The 13,803-nt window shown below is 36.6% G+C and overlaps 1 protein-coding gene across 1 annotated transcript; it reads left to right on the top strand.

Moving 5' to 3' along the window:
- The first annotated feature begins 2,243 nt into the window (after positions 1-2,243).
- Positions 2,244-6,567, top strand: LOC122087319 (glutamine synthetase nodule isozyme-like). Its single transcript, XM_042656400.1, has 13 exons — positions 2,244-2,666; positions 2,752-2,791; positions 2,879-2,982; positions 3,067-3,115; positions 3,194-3,300; positions 4,514-4,601; positions 4,931-5,059; positions 5,175-5,249; positions 5,336-5,389; positions 5,575-5,612; positions 5,703-5,862; positions 6,058-6,118; positions 6,258-6,567. Exons 1-13 carry the CDS (start codon positions 2,593-2,595, stop codon positions 6,338-6,340), a joined length of 1,062 nt encoding a protein of 353 aa, XP_042512334.1. The 5' UTR covers positions 2,244-2,592; the 3' UTR covers positions 6,341-6,567.
- Positions 6,568-13,803: the final 7,236 nt, after the last annotated feature.

The following is a 13,803-nucleotide window of genomic DNA, read 5'->3' as shown; positions in this document are numbered from 1 at the left end:
GTTTCCTGAACTGTTTTTGTAAATGGCCATTAATAGTTTCTATAAACCATTTTGAATTATCCATAAATAGTTTCTATAAACTGTTTTAGACAAGCCCGTAAACACTTTATATAAATTACTTTTTTGAGGGAAAAAATCATATCAGTATAATATTCCCCATGCTCAAACACAACTGGATGTGAAAAGACCCAGCTACCCCCTACGCATTGGGTATGAGAATGCGGATAGGGTTCCCTTGCCCTTTTTATAAATATATACGAGCCTGGTTTGGATTGGACTGGATTGGGGCTCCCCAAACTTGATCCGTACTGTCCCTTAGGTGGGACATTGAGTTCACTAAGGCAATCCCCTTTCATATAATGGGTACTGGCCTGGGTTAGAAAGGTCCCATATAGGCTCTAAATTAAACTGTTTTAACTTAAGCCCTCAAAACATACAACCCACCATTTGATAGACCCTTAAACATGACAAAACCATCCTTTATCCCTCCAACCTCCCCCTAAAAAATAAAAAACCCCCAAAACAAAGTAAAAAATTCCCATCCTAATTCCTGTTGTCAAGTACGTAACAGAGTATACTTACTTCTAATTTACATAACTGGGTTTCACCAAGAACTTTGCCACAATATTGGTTTAATTTTGAACCCACTATTTCATTATTTAAGGGTAGTCTATTTGATGGATTGAATTTGACCATATATTTAGTATTTACACTATCTGGATAGGACCAAACCATGTAGCTCAAGGACCATTAATTGACTAATCAGTCATAATGGAGATCATTTATTTACTCTACAATTCCACCAATACATGTATTTTTTGGAGAAAGTTTTCCTCCACCGATGCTGAGAAGGGTTCAGTCACCATTTTAAGGTCCTAAAATATTCATATATTTATGAATGGTCGAACATACCCCCACCATTATTGCGCCATACTCTCTCTCTTCCATCAAAGATTTTTTTTGGGGGTTCTAAGTACAAGGGCTATTGGTCATTACATAATAGATTAGACCAACATAGGGGCCAAGAATGGACCCACGGAGGAGTCAATAGGGTTCACGGTCACACTTCTTGGAAAGCAAGGAAATTAGTGCAAACCAAATACCAATGCACTTGAGAAGAGTTGATAATTGATCAACCCTCAGGTTGTTACTCCACTGAACACTGCAAAATCCTAGGCCTAGGCCAAGGCCCAGGTGTGCTCTCTCGTTCATCAATGATTGAAAGCCATTTTAATGTAACATCTAATACAAGTCTTATGTGAAATAACATATTTATCCTCATTGAAAAAATATTAGCTTTTGAAAATTACACATGGACAATGAAATAAAGATGTCAAATTCTAAATACACCAATGGAGGTACTGTAGAAAGACTTATCTCATTGGAACCTTTTTTTTACCATCAGGTGACTCCAACCATTCTTGATTAAAAAAAAAAGAAAAAAAGAAAAAAAAAAACACCATTCGATATGTAAAATTTGAATCCCATCTAATCATGCCACATGGGGAAATGCTTTCATATACCTTCTATGACCATTTCCCGTCATCATGTGAGCTGGAAAATATTCGGCTGCTACTCGGGTTGGAGCCAAGTAGCTACAACCCCTAATTGGCAGCCAAAGAAATAGAATATTCACTTCCCCCTAAGTTCACAAATACCTTTTTAGGTTATTGTATTTTCTAAAATGCCCTTTTAGACTCCATTTCTTTAGCTACCACAAGGGTTGCAGCTACTTGGCTGCAACCCGAGCAAGAGCTAAATTTCATCCATGTGAGCCAACCAACTCACCTACATAACTGTTGCTCTTTACTACTGAGGTTGATTCTGTTAGATTTTTTCACCAACTAAGAAAAAGATTCTCCAAGATTTTTTGGTAGAATCCTAGATTTCATATTCTGTTACGAGGATACAACATAATATACCATATTTATTTGAGTCCAGTGAATCTTCATATACGTGAATGTCCCTAGTCCGTGGTTATGGTATTTATTTTCTCTCTCCTCATTTAACAGATGCCATATCCACGGACCATGGATGTTCATTCACATGCTTGAAGAGCTCTCTATTTATTAGGCAAGTCAAGATCCACTAGGTGGCCATATAGAGATCGAGGATGGATCCTCTGTAACTACATTCACTTAGACATGCATGTAAAAATCCAACTCCTATTCTTTTTTATTTTCATAAATACCTTTTTTCACCATTTAAATGGCATGAAATTAAACAGACGAGAATCCAATGTAATGGGACCCACAAGGAGCCAACAAGGAGAGTCCAATGGCTGACTTATTGCAATTCCACAACAAACTTCAATTCTGCAACTATTTCTTTGAGGAAGAGAAGGGTTGAACCAGCGAATTCCCCAGAAGTCCAACTGCTTAACCACTGAACCAGAAACTCAACCCCTTGTTGCTATTCAACCTCACAATTTTCGCTTTCTCTTAGGTGTCCTCCTTCATATACGCTTTTTTTCAATACGCTCTATATAAGAAGGCTCCCCGCTCCCCAGACGAAAGCACATTCATTCTTCCTTCTTCCTTCTTCACTCTCTCTCTTACTCTTCTCTTTCTCTCTCTAATTCCCTTGATAGCCATGGCTCTCCTTAACGATCTCATCAACCTCAATCTCTCTGAAGCCACTGAGCAAATCATTGCTGAGTACATATGGTATATTTATATATATTCTCTCTCTTCTTTCTCTCTCCTCTCTCCTCTCTTTGATCTTTCTCACATTTTCTTCTCATTCTTGCAGGATTGGAGGCTCTGGTCTGGATTTGAGGAGCAAAGCAAGGGTGGGTATCTTTCTGTTCTTCAAAATTTAATCTTTCTGAGATTTTAGTAATTTATCAATTCTTGTTTTTTAATATTTGTGGTTACAGACTCTTGAAGGTCCGGTGAGTGATCCACAGAAACTCCCAAAATGGAACTACGATGGATCAAGCACTAATCAAGCTCCCGGAGACGACAGTGAAGTCATCATATAGTAAGTCAACGCTTTTCTTTCATTCTGGTCAACCAATTGGACGGTGCATGATGTGATCTGATTATTTGAGTTGTATTGGATCAGTCCTCAGGCAATCTTCAAGGATCCATTCAGGAGAGGAAACAATATTTTGGTAAGATTACTAAAAAATGGTTGTAAATTTTAAAAGATTTTAGGGGTATTTTTGTCTTTTTGACGCGTTTGGGAACAGGTCATGTGTGATGCGTACACCCCGGCGGGTGAACCGATTCCAACGAACAAACGGTTCAATGCTGCAAAGATCTTTAGTCATCCCGATGTTATCGCTGAGGAACCCTGGTAAAACCTTTTATGTATCTTATTCCCAAAATACCCTTTATTATTTGACCATAATCTTATTGGTTGTAGGTCCTGTTATGGTCATTTCGCATTTGATGAGTTAACCCTTGTTGGCGGTCTATTGGTTTGAGCCGTTAGGTCCAGGAAAGCTGACCCTCCACCTAACCTCATCTTTAATTTTATTCTTAAAATGCCCCTTAATATTTTGAAAGCATACTTTGTTTGTTGGGGCTATTCTGGTCATTTGCTTGTTGGCTTGTGACCTATGATGCTAGGGGAGGAGAGAGAATCCATAATTCTGTATTATTCAAATTTCAAACACTTTTTTTTTTTTTTATAATTAAATGTGATTGCTATATAGTTTAAAAGCATGGGTGGTATGCTGAGAACTGCTTGATTGGAATCTTTGTTTTGGACTCTTAGATGGAAAAGAGTTCAATCTGGTTTTTTTTTTTTTCTTTTTTCTGAGAGATCAGATCAGATCCTTATATGTGGAAAAATCTAAGTCAAAGGTCAGAGTGTAGTTTTTAGTTTATTTGTCTCAGATAATGGTGATAAAGAAAAGAAAAATGTATTGTAGAAAGAGAGTATAGCATTTTAATAAAATTATTTATTTATACATTGTATGAGAAGCCAATATGAACTATGAAGATTGATGACTTTTTTCCTCTAATTTTATTTAATTTTATTTTTGGGTTGAAGTCCTTTCTTCTAATTAACCATTACTTATGAAATTTAATAAAAACTTAAATAATTTTTTTTTTCTTTTACTATTGATTTGATTTTCACTGGCAACAAATTGGAACCTTTTGATTTATGTCGATTTCAGTTTTCTATTAGCTATATTAAAACCAGTCTTGGGCTAAACTGATATAAGCATAATCAATAATGCAATTCCAAAGACATTGTGGGGTAGTTGATCAAAGGCAGAAAAACTTGGAAAGCATTTCTATATCCTAACCACTGTTTAGAAAAACCATATGAGAGATTAAACCCTTCATGTGTCAACTCCAACCCCATTTTGACCAGTTAAGATCACCTCCCAAAACACTTAAAATTAGCAGAAAAGAGAGTCACAATAGAGAAACAGTTGAACCAGCTTGTTCTAATCATTTGAAAGAATTCTGTGGAAACTGAATGGTTATCAGATGCAACTTTGGAACCAGATTTTAAAATCTGTTTCCCCTAACAATTGCCTTGTTCTGCTTTATAGGTATGGCATTGAGCAGGAGTATACTCTCCTCCAAAAGGATACAAACTGGCCCCTTGGATGGCCAGTTGGTGGCTTCCCTGGACCTCAGGTATAGATTTGTTGAGTTCATAAATTTAATATAATTAGAGTTAAAAGAGTCCATGCTAGAGTTTTCAAGTTCTGGCAGATTTCTTTGCAATTTTGTTTATGTGATTGTAGTGAAACACTAACTTGGTTACTCTTGATAAAAAGAAAAAAACCAATTGTATTATGCATCTGTAGAAGAAAACTAGTGATTCCAGATTTTGATTGACCCGCGTACTTGGGTTCCTGTGGATTTCTCTATGGAGACCCCATTGAACTCCTTTTGAAGTAAGAAGTAGTTCTTTTATCTTTAAGCTGTAATGCCCATCTTAAGCTTCTGTTGATTGTGAGTAGGGACCTTACTATTGTGGCACTGGAGCTGACAAGGCATTTGGGAGAGACATTGTAGATGCCCACTACAAAGCATGTCTCTATGCTGGAATTAGCATCAGTGGAATCAATGGTGAAGTCATGCCTGGACAGGTTGGAGCTAATCCTTTCTTTATAAAATGCTTGGAACTTAACCTTTCTTTATATTTTAGAACTTCAATGCCTCCTATAAATTATGTATAACAGTAGTATATGTTGGCTTGAACAGTGGGAATTCCAAGTTGGACCTGTTCTTGGGATTAGTTCTGGTGATCAACTATGGATGGCTAGGTACATTCTTGAGGTATGCTAAATTAGTGCACTAATATTTTCATTTATATTGTTTATTTTTCTCTTTATTAATGATTTTCCTATTTGCTTGTAAAACAGAGGATCACTGAAATTGCTGGAGCTGTTCTTACATTTGACCCAAAACCAGTCAAGGTCTGGCTTATATCTTCCATAGATAATCACTACCTTTTGTGTTCTTCAACTTCCATAGACTCAATATGATCATTATCAGTTCTAGAAGTAGTTTTACTTTTAAAACAAAGAACCAACCTTTCAGTTAGGCATTGATTCCATTGTTTTACTATTGACTCTGACCTTATTATAAATATGACATTTAGGGAGACTGGAATGGTGCTGGTGCACATACAAACTATAGGTAAATCTACATTCTGCTTCCAAAATGTAGATTAAATTTGATTTCTGAATAAATTTTCTTGACTTTCTTTGTGAATTTCACTTTGTTCAGCACAAAGTCTATGAGAAATGATGGTGGGATTGATGTGATAAATAAGGCTATTGAGAAGTTGAGTCTAAAACACAAGGAGCACATCTCAGCCTATGGAGAGGGTAATGAAAGAAGATTAACAGGTCGCCATGAGACTGCTGACATCAAGAAATTCTCTTGGGTAAGTTAGACCTTGATCTCCTCTAGAGGTTCTATACTAGAACCACAGAGAATTCCATAGACCAAACTGACCAGATAGATCCTTTCAATGTGATGGTCAAGTACACATTTAAAAAGAACATAAGTGATGCTCCATACAGTAGTTGTGATTATATAAGACATTCTCTATTTTAAAACTTTATTTGGCAAAATGCAGGGTGTTGCAAACAGGGGTGCTTCTATTCGTGTTGGTCGCGAAACAGAAAAAGCTGGGAAAGGTATAATGTTTTATGCATTTCTATATTATCATTTGTCATTTGATCCTTTTAAGTAGCAACAATGAAAATATTTCTTGCAAAAGAAAAAAGTATCAAAGGGTTTTGCTGATATGGTTTTATGTATGATCTGTTGTTGCAGGCTACTTTGAGGACAGAAGGCCTGCATCAAACATGGATCCCTATGTGGTTACTTCCATGATTGCTGAAACCACCATTCTTTGAAGAAGACTTAGAAAGTAAATAGGTATTATGAAGATAGATAGTGTGTTTAAGGTCCCATAGTTGTTACTGCATTTACTAGTTTTATTTGAATTCTTATATGTGTCATGTTTGAGGGTATTTTTTTTTTTTTTAAAGACTATTATTAAGGTTTGGGATAGTTATGGCTTTGAGAAATGATTATTCAAACAGGTTTAATGGTATTCCAGTTAGGTCTTTGGAGGCTTTTAGAGATCTTCACAGTTATGTGAGAGATAATACAATTTACAAATATGAAACATTAAAACACCAAAAACCTATGCTAATAGAAGCTCTTCATCTTGACTTGAAGGCTCTCCAGTTCTTACATGAGACAATCATTCTCTTTCATCTCCACAATGCTTGTATGCTCTTCAACATATATTCTTCTTTGCTGCCCTTTTTTTTTTTAGTATGGATGGGGTTTGATTAATCTTTTCACAATCAATAAAAAAAGGACGTATCCAGTGCACGAGGCTCCTACATGTGCGAGGTCCAGGGTGTGAACTACGCAGCCTTACCCTGAAAATGTCAAGTGGCTATTTCGATCGCTTGACCACCAAGTCGCAATATTCGTACCTTTTCATAATCAATACACATGTTAATGATCCCAATATCATCATCTAAGTTGTTTCATCACCAAAAGATAGATCCTTTAATCATCTTTGCCAAAAGGGGAAAAAAAAAAAACCCTCTAATCAATACTTCCATTGCATTCCTATTTTGACTGGATTTGATTCATATCTTCTATGCTTTCTCCCAATATGATTCTCTCTCTCTGAAGAAAAAGATTCCCATTCTGTCAGTGTGGAGATAGAAGCTTTCTCACATTCCAAACTATGTGGATCCCATTATTAATGAAACAGTTCCTCGTGCCCCGACTGATTTGGCATGGGAGATTTCCCCCTCATTGGCGGCATTTGGAATCGCAGTGGCATGCACATAAAGGGTTGTTTTAGAAAAGGTCTTATTTCTCCATGATCATCCCCTCGAGAGTGAATTCCGACTTCTTCCATAAAAGATAATACTTGATTTTAGGATGAAGAAGTATATATGGTCAGCCCAGCTATGTGACGTAAAATATTCTAGCGCAGTTGGTGAGGTTGTGATGCTCCTAAGACCACACTAATGAGGAGATCTCGAATTTGAATGACTGTTACTTTCTCCCTCCCGCCTTCTATTGTGTATCCATCTAAACAAACATATGAAATTAATAAAGGCACATGACAAAACTAAAAGTGCTGAAACCATTCTTCTTTACTTGAGGAAATTCGGAGATGGTAGAATTGAATCCCGTTTGGACAGATTTTTGTGTAACCCAGAATGGAGCATATTATACCCAAATGCTCTACTGTGTTCTCCATGAACCCTCATAAATCTCCTGGACCAGATGGTTTTCCAGGACTGTTTTATCAGAAATCATGGAACGTGATTGGTTCTGAGGAGAGTTCTCTCTTACCAAGAAACCCCCCCCCCCCCCACACATATATATATATATATCACTGATTCCTAAGGTGGACAACCCATCATCCATTGTTGAATTTAGACCCATTGGTCTTTGCAATTTCATTTATAAGGTGATTAGTACCATTCCAGGACTGTTCCAAAAATCCAACTTCTGTGGAAGTCTTTGCATGACAAACTTCCACTTCCTTGCCTTCTTAATGGCAGAGGCTTTAATTTTAATCTTTCATGCCCTCTTTGTGCTTACCATTCTCTAGACATGGATTACCTTTTTATCTCATGTCCCACCATCCAACCAATTTGGCAATCCGTTGGACTTTTGTCCATGATATTCTCCAACTCCTTCACTCACTCTATTCTCAATGCTGTCCATTGTCAGCGTCCATCAAACAGAACATGGACTCTCCAGATTGCCCCTTTTTTTGTAGCATCATATGGAACATTTGGGTAGCATTTTGGGATTGGATTTTCAAGAGAAATTGTTTCCGAACCAATTCGATTATTCTGAAAGCAGTAAGAGAACCCAGATGGTATTTGCCGGGATCATAATGCATCTCTCATGTGTTGCTATTCTTTGGGTATTGGAACATCATACGCAATCACAGCAGAAGCGTTGGAAATCAGGCAAGCCCTTCTTATTGCTTCGTCTCACAATTGGAAGCAGATTATTATTGAAAGTGACAAGGAACTGGTCATCAAATTCCTTAAGGGGTTGTTTGTCACTGCTCTTGGAGGATCAAGTATATCTTCAGAGAAGCGAACTCTGTTGCTGACTCTTTAGCCTCTTTTGCAGCATCAGCTCAGCCTTCCTTTTCTCTTTTGTATGCTTCTCCCGCTTGTATTCGTACTCTTCTATTGGCTAATTGTACTGTACTGGTACAAGGTTTTTTTGTTAATAAAGTAATAAAGTCTTTTGTTTACCAAAAAAAAAAGGAGGAGGAAACATGGCTCTGATTATTGGTAAAAACCTGGGAAAAGTAACCTTTATAAGGTTGGCAACAAGGCCGATTAGATGTGTTAATCCTAGGGGCTCCCCACTAGGCTGAAGTTCTAAGGCTTGGAAAGAAAGGCCTTTGAGAAGTTCTAAATCCATTCTATCCACTAAACCATGGTTTTTCACTACAAAAAATATATATATATATATATATATATTCCAGAACTAGCTTTCAAAGTCAAATTCAGTTGTTTAATCACAAGTAACTTCTTAGCTGATCCGGCCCCTCTTCATAGTATGTCCATCGGTCAGGTTGGCCCATAGCTATTTGAGTGAGTGCCATATGGTGAGGCGATGATCTAACGGTCTGAGATGGGTGTAGAGAAAAAGGCATCAAGAACCGTTGGATCATTGCCTTGCCACGTGGTGCTCATCTAGATAGCTATGGACAAGACTTGGGCGATAGACGCTAAGGAGAGGAGTCGAATCCCTTCTTAGCTATTTCTATTCTAAAAGCTCTAGCTATTTCCGATAAAAATATAATAAATTTTATTTCTCTTTCTCTCACTAAAATATGTTGAAGGTTTTTTTTTTTTTTTTTTCTTGTCACTTTTTTTAGCGAAATATAACATTTCACTATTCACCATAAGCCTATTATGGGTTAGTACATTTGATAGAGAACTTAGTAAGCATATGAGTGATACAATTTCAGCTTAAAGTGAGCAGAGAAAGTAGCTTAAATTATAAAAGATGTCATTTTGATTGCTGAAACTTTGAATGAGAGTTTGAGTAACTTTTCCTACTTATTTTGGACTACAATTTGATCATTAGGATGTATGCGGGGTCCTCTATCATATGTATTAGGTCATGTACTCACAAGTGAAAGATTAGTGAAATGTTATACTTTATTAGACATAGTGATGCATAGGAGGACCCTATATTTTAAACTTGTAATTTATGATTAAACATACTTTACTAGAATCATATTCTTATCTTATTGACTCATAAAATTTATATTTAAAGACTTTGATACTCTCATATTCTTATCTTTGTTTTAAAAAACAAGACTTTACTAGTCTCATAGAATATGTGAAGTGGGTTGATCACAATAGAACCCAAACACGTCAAATGAGATCCTTTGGCTTTTTAAATGAGCGAAAACAATATCTGACAAAAGAGTTGTCCCCTCCCCGTTCACCCTTACCTTCCTCGCTACAAGCAACTAGAGTCAACATGAAAACTCTTTCTTTTCACATTCATTCCCTTATGCTTTGTATCAATTTCTTACTAATTGCCCCTTTTGTACTTAGGTATATCTTTTTGGGTTGCAGAATCCAAAGTAGCTCTAGTCTATGGGTCAGATGAATGAATTGTCGAGAGCCCGTGCGAGAGTTGGTTTGACTGCCCTAACTATGGCAGAGTATTTCATCTCTCTCTCATTATTTCTTAAGAACCTTCCTAAACAAGAGACTATGGCACAGTGGGAGAGAGTAACATGGGCAGGTTTTACCGATCCTGTGCTTTGACCCCTCAGGTTTTTCAGATGCTTGCTTTGTATACCATCAATTAATAAATGTTTCTTACGCAACAAATTAACCTGAAAGAAACTAGAATACTAAAGGCAAATTAAATTGAAAAAAAAGACATCACTTACCTGCGGCTAGATGTGAATTAATTGTACACTTCAGAGTGAGAAAAACTATCTTAATTATCATAAAAAAATCTTAAATATATGAATGAAAAAAGGTATGAATATAACCTAAAACTATTATTTATCAGTTGAATCAGAAAACAAATGCATCCAAAATCCAAAATTAAAAAAGCCCCCGCTCCCCACAAAAAAAGGGGGGGGGGGATGGAGATTTCCTGCCTACACCAATCATGGTTCATGAAAATTCTTCGGCTAGTATGGATTTATTTGGTTAGATAGGAGAGAGAATATCAATGTGAGACGCATATATGGTAAAAAATTCACCGCTGCATGGGTTGCAGCCAAGTAGTTGCAACCCCATGACAACAATTAAGGGAATGAAATCTCAGGGGTAGGTTTGAAAATACCCAACTGATGTGAATTTTTTCACTTCTCCCCCAAGATTCTATTTTCTTGACTACTAGGGGTTGCATCCACGCACTATTTCTCATGGGTAGGTTTGAACAGAGCTACCTCTAATTACCATCATTAATAGGGGTGAGAGGTATTCAGTTCTTTTACCCCAAAAAAAAAAAAGAGGTATTCACTACATACAGTGTTGTTATCTGTTCGGCAGACCAGAAAACTTTTTTCTTTAATAAGATATAGATATAGATAAACATTAAAGAAGATGAGAAGCAGGTGGTGGTAGGTCTTAATATAATTAATTATATAAAGTAGTTCTTTCTTAATAAAGGTATAAATGAACATAGAATTGAAACCAATGTCGTATTAATTCCTTAAAAGAAAGAAGACAATTACTAGTCTAAAGCTGATTTTAGGCCGATTAGCTTGTGTAATGTAAGAAATATATATGATTATTGCCAAAACACTAAAGTGTTCATTAACTGATTTTGTAAAGCACATTTGTTTTAGGACGATGATAAATCATTAATGACACCATTGTAGCCCAAGAAGTAATTCATTTTAGGAATAAGATGCGTGGGAAAAAATGGTTTATCTGCACTAAGGTTGGATTTATCCAAAGTATATGATAGAGTTGAATGGTCATTCTCACTCTTTTTCTTGCTAACGAAGGAATATTCAAGCCTTCGGCTTGATTATTCCCATGGGCCCATACTGACTTCACAATCGGATGGATCAGGTCATATCGAAGTTGAATGAGAACCATTCTATTTCATTTAAAGCAGTGAAGAGCAATAAACACCCCTGTGTGAGTGACCACAAGGAGATAAGAGGAGTCGTGACCACAAGGAGATAAGACGAGTCGATCTCAAAACCACACGCTTCCTGAAGTGAAAATCCCTTGCCAATACGCTTCCTGAGGTGAACCATTCTCACTCTGACTAGTTTATAGCTCAAATATGGGAGGGTTGTCCTATTTCACCTTGATTGTTAATAAATTAATTCATGAATAATGAGTCTTTTTAGTAGTTTTTGACCAATAAAATCTGGGATAATTTAGGGCCCACTTTTGGATAATATATCCTTATCTTTTACCAATATAATAGGGCCAGCTGATTCATGATCATCTGGAGTTTCTAAAATTTAAAACTTAAAACTTCTGATTTCTTGGAATATTTAGATATCTTTGACCAACTTGATTTGAAGATAAGGACCCAAAGACCTAAATATGTATCAATGGATGCTAAGGTCTAATATGATATGGAAGAAATAACTGGAGCCATCTCTTTGAAACAATTGGCACATTAATTAGAGCTATAAAATGCAGTGGATCAAATTCTTTCTTAAACGATTAAAATTTATTAGAAAACCTAAGGAGTTGAAAGGAAGAGATATGGTTCTTAAATTATACCAAAACTAAGAAGGTAATTTTCCTTCAAAAGTAGTGGAATCCATTGGGCATCGTTTGTTTGACGGTAAAAAATAGAAAATGAAACTTGTGAGGGTGGATTTCACATATTGTGGGTTGGGTTGGCAAAGATAGAGAAGAGAAGGAAAGGGAAAGAACAATGTAATTTGTAATTTCTAATGGGGTTGGAATTTGATGGGAGAGAGAGGAAATGGAGGTGGGATGAGATTCTATGAAAAAAAGAAAAAAAGAACAAATAGTAAGATGAGAGAGATAGATACAAAATCAATTTTTTCATGAATAATGCCAAAGTCTTACCAAAGCCTGGATTCTCTCAATCCAGATGGTATGAGATGTGGTTGAAGGGTACAGCCTGATGGAGAGGATTCAAACTTGGACTTCGAAAGTGAATGAGGTGGAGAAAAATTGAATGCTATATCAATAGACGATAATAATTATATTTAGGGTAATTTACAGCTGCGACCCTCAAGAGAATACAACTATTAAAGAGACACCCTTGCATAATACCAAATTATGTTCGTATCCCTTACTGTCAGTCTCTGTTAAGAAATATTACCTTAAATACTAAAAAATCTTATAATAAGTAAACTACCAAGTATGTACTTATTCTTCTTCTTCTCCTTCTTCTTCCCCAAATCAAAGAACCAACCCCTATTCTAAAAATCAACGATATTGATCGAGATTTGTGGCCGTGATTCATGCCACTGGGCAAGCTTGAGGGCACCCTTTTGCAATGGTAATAAGGCACTCGTAAGTCGCAACCACCCACCATCTTTTGTCCGTTTTCCATATGTCCAAACCTCCTTGACTGATGAGTTTCTTTAGGAGCTTGCAGTTGTCTGCGATGGGACACAATAATCAAGGGCATGATGCACTGTGGTCCTACGGAAGAACAAAAAACACACCTAGTCACGTACTCACGTCAACAAGATCAGTTTTAAAGCCAAAGAGATTCAGGAGGGAAAGCTCTTCGAGGGAGGAACATTGATCAAAGACATGCCCTTGGCACCAAAGTTTCTGGACTCTCAAGTTGGCTTCTTCAATTCCTTTCAGTTGATAGCGAAAGAACCCATGCCTTTATCGGTCAATTTATCACATTTACGGAGCTCGAGGCTAGTGAGGTTACGACAATAGAGAGAGATGAGCACAAGATCGTAGTCTTGAGGGTGAGTGTGGTGATAGCATCAAATGAGAGAGCAAAGTTTGCAGTCGGAGAAGTCTAGGATCTTAAAAGATGTAGGCCAGACGCTAGTTGGGGAGGAAATCAATACTGGCAACTACATCATCACTGTCAGGCATCGAAGTGATCAGGGCTGAGGATCTTCTCTGTTTTCCACAGTGAAGGTGAAGACGGAGGGTTATGGTAAAATGGAATTGATTTTATATGTTTTAGACAAAAGGATAAAAATATCAATTTAAATCTTCACTTAACAGAGATTGACGACAAAGAGTACGAGCATAATTTGGTATTACACAGATAAGTTTCTCTAATAGTGGCATTCTCTAGGAGGTGACACTGATAAGTTTTTTACCTAACTTATTCTTTTTTTTTTTTTTTTTTTTTT

The sequence above is a fragment of the Macadamia integrifolia genome, chromosome 8, assembly GCF_013358625.1.
Source record: "Macadamia integrifolia cultivar HAES 741 chromosome 8, SCU_Mint_v3, whole genome shotgun sequence".
Classification (NCBI taxonomy): Eukaryota; Viridiplantae; Streptophyta; class Magnoliopsida; order Proteales; family Proteaceae; genus Macadamia; species Macadamia integrifolia.
The sequence above is the reverse complement of the archived record's forward strand: the minus strand, read 5'-3'. Positions and strand labels throughout refer to the sequence as shown.

Coding starts and splice junctions, on each gene's coding strand:
- LOC122087319 (XM_042656400.1), top strand. CDS start 2,593: ATGGCTCTCCTTAACGATCTCATCAACCTCAATCTCTCTGAAGCCACT. Junction 3,116..3,193: donor GGAGAGGAAACAATATTTTG/GTAAGATTACTA, acceptor GTTTGGGAACAG/GTCATGTGTGATGCGTACAC. Junction 6,119..6,257: donor AACAGAAAAAGCTGGGAAAG/GTATAATGTTTT, acceptor CTGTTGTTGCAG/GCTACTTTGAGGACAGAAGG.